Source organism: Podarcis tiliguerta (assembly GCF_965153285.1).
Source record: "Podarcis tiliguerta genome assembly, chromosome: 8".
Taxonomy (NCBI): Eukaryota; Metazoa; Chordata; class Lepidosauria; order Squamata; family Lacertidae; genus Podarcis; species Podarcis tiliguerta.
The window spans coordinates 8,352,252-8,360,998 of NC_139541.1; the positions used below are offsets into that span (position 1 = coordinate 8,352,252).

General features: G+C 49.3%; 1 protein-coding gene and 1 long non-coding RNA gene across 3 annotated transcripts in view; one reads left to right on the forward strand and one right to left on the reverse strand.

Moving 5' to 3' along the window:
• The window catches only part of PLEKHM2 (pleckstrin homology and RUN domain containing M2), a 37,058-nt gene extending 31,267 nt beyond the window's left edge, over positions 1–5,791 (reverse strand). Inside the window, exon 1 of one of the 2 annotated variants that reach the window (XM_083453812.1) lies at positions 5,209–5,791. In XM_083453812.1, coding sequence (XP_083309938.1) covers positions 5,209–5,271 — 63 coding nt within the window. In that variant the 5' untranslated portion in view covers positions 5,272–5,791. The remainder of the gene's footprint in view (positions 1–5,208) is intronic. The other variant, XM_083453813.1, reaches the window with a different exon arrangement.
• A 424-nt stretch (positions 5,792–6,215) lies between these two features.
• LOC310683992 lies at positions 6,216–8,607 on the forward strand. Its single transcript, XR_014514631.1, has 2 exons — positions 6,216–7,485; positions 7,589–8,607. It is a non-coding gene; the product is annotated as an uncharacterized lncRNA (long non-coding RNA).
• The last annotated feature ends 140 nt before the right edge of the window (positions 8,608–8,747 follow it).

Genomic DNA, 8,747 nt, shown 5'->3' on the forward strand with positions numbered 1-8,747 from the left:
ACGAGCAAAATGCCTCTCTCTGTCGGATACCCTGGAGAGCTGCTGCCAGTCAGAGCAGGTGACACTGAACTAGATGGATCAATGAATCAACACTACATAACTCAGCTTGCCATGCTCCTGCTCTGTGGGCACAGGGGGCCACATGGGATGGGGGGGATGCCCACCAGAGACCCTTTCATGGCAACTCTGAGCCAGTTTCTTCAGTGCTCGGGTGCCAGCGCTGGGCAGATTCCAAAGACTGGAACAAGTCCAGAAAGGCAGCGGCTGGTGCAGCTCATGAGCTGAGCAGGCTGAGACTGACGCAAAGCATATGACTGCTCCTTCGAGGACGGAACAACCACTTCACAAAGGACGGAGTGGGGGGTTGCAGGGAGGCCATAGATCCCCTGCCATGCGGCAAAATCCTGGAAAGCACACTAAGAGAGGGCCCTGCAGAGAGGAGGAGGACTGTGGCTTGCTCACTGAAACCCCCCCTAGAGGAAAGGGGCTCCCCACTTAAGCGGCTGGCTGGCCGCAGCCAACTTCTGCAAACTGGCCCTTGTACTGATGTGAAACTTCTCGAGAGAGGAAGGAGGGAATGTGCTTTTGACAGCATTCTCTGCTCACGGCAACAGCTGGAGGAAACTCTGCTGATGGTAACGCGGGAGCTGGAAAGTTGCTCTTCTCCATTTCGTTCTTTCGGTGGCCATTTGGGTCCTGCTCCAGTACCTGGGGGCCCTGTCAGAGCTCAGAGCTGATCACACAGCAGCCCTCCTCACTTTCGCTGCCTGGATGCCAGCGTTTGCCCCTTCCTTGGCCACATGCCATGCCAGACTGGCCGCAGGCTGCAGGAGACAAGGAAGGAATGACAACAGCTCCCTCTTCCAACTCCCAGCCTTGGCGTCCCTCCTCCTGTGCCCAGCAACCAACACAGCCAACAGCTGCTCTGCTCCTACAAGGCGCCACTCTCAGCACCTTTCTCCTACTCCTCTGCATCACAGATCTTCCATGCACCTGCTGGTGGCTGCCCTGACACAGCACCCAACACAAAGGCTACACAGTCTGGCACCGGTGGGAAACTCTTGTTTTATAAAGCAGCCCAGAAGTTGTTAAACACAGCAGACCATGTTCCTGCCACTGAAGCTCAGGACCCTTTGACCGAACCTCATTAATGGATTTACCTGCTATGCAGCTGTTCCCCATTCACCTCAAAGAAAGAAATCAAGCCTTTAATACCACTCTTCATTGCAAATTCCTAGGGCTGAGATGAGCTGCAGCAGCCCCCTCCCCAGGGAACTATGTTTCTTGCTGAAATGACAGTTTCCAGGGGTTGCATTCCACGTTAGTCCTCCTCAGAGTAGACCCACTGAAATTAGTGGATGTGACTATCTTGGGGTCATTGATTTTAATGGGTTGACGCCGAATAGGACTTACCTGGTTACCACCCCAGGGTGCTTTAGGAAAGCCCACAAAAGGTTAGCACATATGCAATGGCAAAGACCACAACTCTTGCCAAAGAATTTTGCAATACTCCTTCACACACCCGCTGCATTATGCCACCCACTTTCAAACAAGAGGGATGAAGGAGTTGCAGCAATGCTCTCCTCCCAGGGTGGTGTTAGGGAACATTTGGGCATCTTATAAAATTAAACCTAGGCCCATCATCTGATTAACTGTATATTCCACCCTTCCCTCACAAATGAGCCCCGGGTGATGCGATTTTACAGTACGAACTCATGGAGACCCAATTTTATGAGGAAAAAACTACCAGACAGCAATTTATGAAAGTTTTGGGGTCTCTACCTGCTTCCTTCAGAATTTTGGAAAGGAGTTTACAGGGTTTTTGCATTTTCTCTGCTTTGCAGCCACAGGAAAAAAGCAGGTGGGCATGACCAAAAAACCCACATGGGCCAAATGTGGAGGTCTGGTAAGCCACAGGCTGGAGATTCCCCAACCCAGCACTAGAGTTTATGCAATATTTCGTGTTGAGTGGGAAGAGCCAGCCATGAAATACTGGCAATTTGTGCAACTGCTGTGGGACAAGTGGAAATGGATTTGCCTGGGGAAGACAGGAGCGGTTATGTGGAGCAAGGGGCTGGTGGAGGGTGGAGGAGTTGAGCGAGTGAGAGGGGAAGAGAAGATGAAAGAGAAGAGAAGTCTGAAGACATCGCCTTGCTGGTATCTAGGGTGAACTGCTAACTGATTGCTTTAAACGGTTTTAAGTTGTGATTACTTTATGTTGCGTGTTACGCTATCTAACTGGAGCCATCAAAGAGGACCGTGTAGAAACAGTGACTAACCTACCAACAATGGCTAAGGTGTTCATTATGTACTTTCAGAAGAAACCCCACTCCCCTGCCTGCATTGGACCGGTTCTTAATAGAATCTGAGACATCCCGATGACGCCAAAATGAACATATTGTTCCTGGATGTGGAAAGGACTAAAGTTGAGCAAAGAAGCGGTGCATAATATCTGCAACATCCTGGAATGACAGATGTCAGGGCAATAGTAGCCTTATGAATGCACACACACAGTTATCTGAACATTTTAAATATTTGCATTGCACAGGTGTATCTCTGCTTTGAATATTGCTGTTTGACTACACATATATACGTATATCACAAAGGGTGAGTTACTTTTTGTTACTGTTTTGTAAACCACTGTAAGAGTCTCCAGTTTAGGATTACGGCTGGGCAATATCTGGTTTTCAACATCGTGATATGTCACCAGCTAAACGTTGCAATATACCGATACATCACAGTATCTGAAATAAGGATGGAGCTATGTAGAGGCATTGCCTGCTTCAAAGTTTTTCCTGCACCATGATTTCTGCATAGCACACACACACATCATGATTCACAACATATTGCCAAGTCAAAAATTATGAAACCGGTATCACAATATTGGCTTCAATCCAGTTTTGGATGATATATTGCCAGCCCTAGTTAGGATTAAGGCTAAGGATGAGCACTATAGGGTATAAAGAAATCCAAAGGCCATATCTAGTAAAAGGATGAAGCCTTTTTTTAAAAAAAAAGGATTTCAGCAGTGAATATAAAAGGCACAGTCTGGTAACGAAGAGGATAGTCTTGCCTCTAGTTCCCTACAACCAAGCAAAGTCATGGCAAAGGATAGCTAGATCTAGATAGTATAAGACCCTAGTTCTGCAAACTAAATATATTATCCAAAGGCACTTCCCCTTCATATTATGTCTGGCTGCAGATATTGCACAGAATGGCCTGTGCATTTGGATAAGTGGGTTATTATGGGCTTGGGGGGATGAAAGTCAGGGGCAGGGAAAAGGTTACAAAAGGCAAAGGAGAAGAAAGAATGACTGGTAGACTGGATGATGCAGTGCTGGGAAACACAATTAATGGAATTATGAGAACTACACACTGCTGGCTCTCCTTCCTGCCAATCAATGGGCTGTTTCTTCAAGCAGCAAAGGACCAGCAGAGAGCAAAGTGCCTCCCATTGAAGGCAACTGCTTGTTTAAGAGGTTGGGAGAGATAAGCTCCACAAATCACTGAGGCTTTCCTGCTGGGGAAAGGCCTGTCATGGTGGGGAGCCATCAGGGTACCCTGCAGATGTTGCTGGACTCAAATACCTGTCATCCACAGCTGCATGCCAAACAGTCAGAATAGCAGCTGCTGAGAAGCACAGCAGGGGGAGGATGCTGTTGAACTCAGGTCCATCATCTTGCAGACTTTCCAAAGGAATCTGGTTGGCCACAGCAAGGACAATTGGCCGTACGTTCTTAGGATGGTAGACCCTTGGTCACCTGGCTCAGGATGACCCACACTGACTGCCTAGGGTTTTGAGCAGGGGATGCTCCCACCTGGAGATGCCATGGACTTTCTGCACAGGTGCTCCACCGCTGAGCTGCAGCCCTTGCCTTCAGCCTCGGTTTGTTGTCAGTAAAATGGGAACAGAGGCTTCTCTAAAAACATCCATTGCTGAAGAAAGCAGCCCTTTGGCCCACTGAAAATCCAACATGTGCTGCAGCTTGCTTGTTGCTGAGACTGCATACCCAGGCTTATTACAGTCCAGCTAGGATAAGGAAGCAAGAGAGCAAAGTAGCTGGGCTGTGGGCGCAAAGGCAGACCATGCGGGAAATGGTCGCAACCAGGGATGCTGGTTAAGTGATGTCATATGGTGCTAAAACAGAGGTGACAGCTTTGATGAAATGGTCAGAAAGCACAGCCTGAGCAGTTATCATTACCATAGGGTGGGCCCTGATAGGGTGCTCCTGGATGGGTAATGTTCAGAAGAAGCCACACCAGCAGGAGAATCCCATATTGTATTCTATGGCAGCTTCCCTGCCCCTGACTTTCTTCCCCCATGCCCACAACAATTCCCCAGCATAGAAGGCTTATCAAGAGAGAGCAGGGAAAGGACTGAGTAATCTGCAATGAACTAAAAAAGGCTGATTTAATAGTATTATAAGAAATACTATGCTGCTGTGGCTAATCACATCAACAACATGTGACAATGATGAAACGACGTTACTAACAACACTATTGTTGCGGTACGTCAACAATGGGTTGCGTCCTCTTCTGAGAAGACCCACTGAAACCAATGGGCCAAAAATCCACCACGCCTATCAACTTCAGCGGGTCCCGCTCTGAGTCTAATTCGTACCGGATAGCACCTCTCGATTTTATTTATATTGCATTAAATCCATAACCTGCCCTTCCTCCCCGAAAGGAGCCCATGAAGCAGTTCTTAAGTGACTCAGATTCCTGTGACCTACCCTGCTCTTGGTTTAACTGCTTTTAATTTTGAAAGTGAAGCGATGGCTGTAACCCTGGAGCCTGCCTGTCAAAGGGGGGGGGGGAATAATAATAATAATAATAATAATAATAATAATAATAATTATATACCGCCCTATACCTGGAGGTCTCAGGGCAGTTCACAGAAAAGGTCATAAATTTGATGGTAGCAAAAGGACAAGAAAACTGACAGATCTTAATAACAAATCATAATGATTGCGAATAACAGCAACAACAGCGAACAAGAATAAGGAGTGACATGTAATAGTAATTACAACGAATAAGAATTGGGAGTAGGGGGGTGAAAGGAAGAGAAATATGCTGGGATGGGGATGGCCGGCTGTGTGTGTCTGTTGACGGCGGTTAAGTGGGGCTGGGAAGGGCACCCTTGTGGCGGGATGGGTCTCCCCCCCCCCCAACAACACCCCAATAACCCCCCCTCCCCACCCCGCTGACCTTCTTGACGGAGAGGGAGATGTTCTCCAGGATGCGGTCCTTGACCTGCCCGGGGGGCTCCATGGCCGGCGCCGACGCGCTCCTCTGGCGGAGACCCCGGCCGCCCCGACGGCGAGGACGCCCGCCCCCACGGCGCTGCGGACCCCTCGCTCCCTCCGTCCTGAGGGTCCCCCGGGGGCCACGGAGAGGAAGGTCCTCCCCCAACCCTCAAGGCCCGCCCCCCACCGGGGGCACTTCGGGGGCGGGGAAGAGGAGGACGAAGAGGGCCCTCGGGAAGGATCCTGCGCGGAACCGAGGAGCGGGACCGGCCGGGGAGGAGGAGGAGGAGGGGGAGGGCGGTCGCCGCCGCGGGGTGGAGCCGCCTCGTGACAAGCGGGGAGGCGCCCAGGGAGAGCGCCGGACCGGCCCCTCTCGCCTCGGGCCTCCTGCGGCCTGTGAGGGAAGGGAAGCGAGGAGGAGAGGCTCGGCCCGGCAAGGCGGGAGAAGAAGTGGCAGCCACCGAGATCGCCGCCGCTGCCGCCGCCTCTGCCACTCGGCGGCTGCTGCAGTCTGTCCCCGGCCAGGCCGCTCTCGGCCCGCGCAAAGGACACCGGGAAATGTAGTTCGCCGGGTCTGAGGGGGAGCAGGGAAAGCGTATATAGTGTGCCTAGGAGGAGAGGGAGAAGCAAGAGGGCTCTTCAGGGGGCCCCTTCCCACTCTACAATTCTAACAGCCCGTGGTGGAATCTAGACACACACACACATATATTAAAAAAAAACAACCGCTGTGAAAATGCTTTAAAAAAAAGAAAGACACGTTTTGAAAACTATGTTGAATCTGCCATTAGCTCACCACCGCCATCTACTGTCACATTTGTATAATGCACTTGGAATTCTGTTTAAATTAAATTTAAAAAAATTATTTGCAGATGTATAGCTGAGTCCATATGGTTATACCGTAATATTTTATATGATTTTGTGGGATTTTTTTGGGGGGGTGTATATCTATCTATCTATCTATATCTATCTATCTATCTATCTATGTTTTCCTTCCTCTCATAGGTGAAGGACTTTGGGTTCCATTGCTTTAACTACCAATGTTTAATTGGGTTTTTTTTAGTGATTGTTCCCTTCCCCTCCTATTTCCCCCCTTCCTATTTTTTGTTTGCCCCCTTGTTTTTCTCACAAAACCCTGCAAAGTAGGCTAAGCCAAGAGGCAGAAGGGCACTGCCCGCTAATTCTCCTCACAACAAACCTATCAGGTAGGCCAGGCTTTCTGTGACGCACCCGGCTCCTTTTTTGTCCCGCGACCACCCAGGGAGGAAGCCAACAAGGTCTACCAGCACAGCTTTGCAGCTGCATGCCGCTTTGAAGCCAGATCTCCTTTCCCATGCAGCCTTGTGTTATTGTTAAGATAGTTTTTAAAGCTCTTGAGAGAGATATTTTTGCAAGCTGCACGGGGTAGGAGTTGACCAGAGAAAGGTAGGTTCTAAATACCAAAATCAATAAATAAACAAACCAATACCCTCATGCCAGCACCCCCATCTTTGGTAAAAACTTTCCTCAACCCTCAGCTCAGTGATGCAAACACTTCTTTCCCCCTTCCGCTAACAAAATTATGTGTGTGTAAATATGCATGTGCAAATATGTGACCTCCTGCCCTCAGCACACATGGTGTTTTCCAAATTTCAAGGGAGGGTAAGGTCCCAGCCCCTAGCAAGTTTACAATCTAAAATTTGGTATGTGCCAATTCAACCCCTTCTGACTCTTGATGGGAGCCTATTTACACATTTTATTGACAAACACCCTTCCAAGAACTTCTACCTATTCATTTCCTCCTCCCTCCCAATTCGTTTTCCTTTTGTGCTATGTATTTTGGGGTTGCAAGGCTGTCCTTTTTCTAAAGCGATGTCCTTAATTTAAAATCTGCAAGCACACATCTTACCAGCCTTACAAGAATTCCAGCGTTCACCCTGGGGGGGAAATACTTGCATTAGGCCAACCAAAACGTTTTACAAAACAGTGTGTGCAACGTGGCAGTTGGCCTAATGAAGGTATTGCCCCGATGTGGATTTTCTTACGTGTTAAGGTAGCTCTGTGTGTCCTTGCCATAATGCCAATTTCTATTCCATTCCAGAGTCAAAATGCAAGCTGGAGTTTGGCCCTTCTGTCAGCTTGTCAAGGCTTCACCGGTGAAATCCGCGCCTATTTATTAAAGACAGAAATGAGTCATACCGCAAGACGGCGACTAGAGTTGGTCACCCTGCTTGGCGAGGAAGAGGAAAGCAAGCCCAAACAGGTAACTATTTCTTAGGGTGAGCTTGCTAGCTTGGTGGAGTAAGCACCTTGGAGCTGTCACACACCCACAGATGCTAAGCTGAACCTGTCTAACCACTTTCTAGGGTGCAGTGGGAAAGGTGTGCAGAAGTGCTTGAAGGGATGCAAGCAAGAATACAAAAGTGCTTCAGCATCAGCAGTGTGCTACTGGATCAAAGGCCTGTGTGGACCAATATCCTAGACATGGGTGCAGTAGCACTCACCAAGGTGTGTCTAGGCTCCATTGCGCCCTTGGCAAGGAGCTGTATTGGCGCTCTCCCGCCAACCCCTATCTGGCTTATGCTCCGCCAACAACGGATATTCATCCTGCCTCCGATAGCGGAGGTAAGAGATCCACATCCTCCTCTATGGTTTTGTCTAAGCCCCTTTCTCGCCCTGATCTGGCCACAGTGATCCATGCGACGGTCATCTCCAGGCTTGACTACCGTAATTCGCTCTACGCAGGGCTGCCCTTGAAGCTGACCCAGAAACTCCAGCGGGTGCAGAATGCCGCAGCGAGGCTCCTTACGGGGTCCTTGCCGCAGGATCACATTCATCCAGTGCTTTACCAACTGTGCTGGCTCCTGGTGGAGTACAGGGTCAGGTTTAAGGTGCTGGTTTTGACCTTTAAAGCCCTATGCGGCCTAGGACCCACGTACCTACGGGACCGCCTCTCCTGGTATGCCCCGCGGAGGAGCCTAAGGTCCACAAATGTCATCATTTTGGAGGTCCCAGGTTGCAAGGTGGTTAGATTGGTCTCAACTAGGGCCAGGGCCTTTTCGGTACTGGCCCCGACTTGGTGGAATGCTCGGTCACAAGAAACTAGGGCCCTCCGGAACTTGACATCTTTCTGCAGGGCCTGCAACACGGAGCTGCTCCACCTGGCCTTTGGTTTGGACTCAGTCTGACCCTTATGTTTCCCTCCCCTTTCGGTTTTGATATATGGGCCACTTTTAAAATGAGGCTGCATTTTAAATTGCATTTTAACCTGTATTTTAAATTGGTTTTCCCCCCTATTATGTTTTTACTGTAATTTTACTGGTGTTAGCCGCCCTGAGCCCGGCTCTGGCTGGGGTGTAAATAAAATTTATTATTATTAAAGACATCCAATTCAACACTCACTAAATCCTGCAGCAGTGCGTTCCACAGCCTAATTATGTGCTTTGTGAAGAAGTCCTTCATCTTGTTTGTCCCAATTTTTCTCCAACATTCAGCTTCATTGGATGAGCCCCCCCCCAGCTCTCC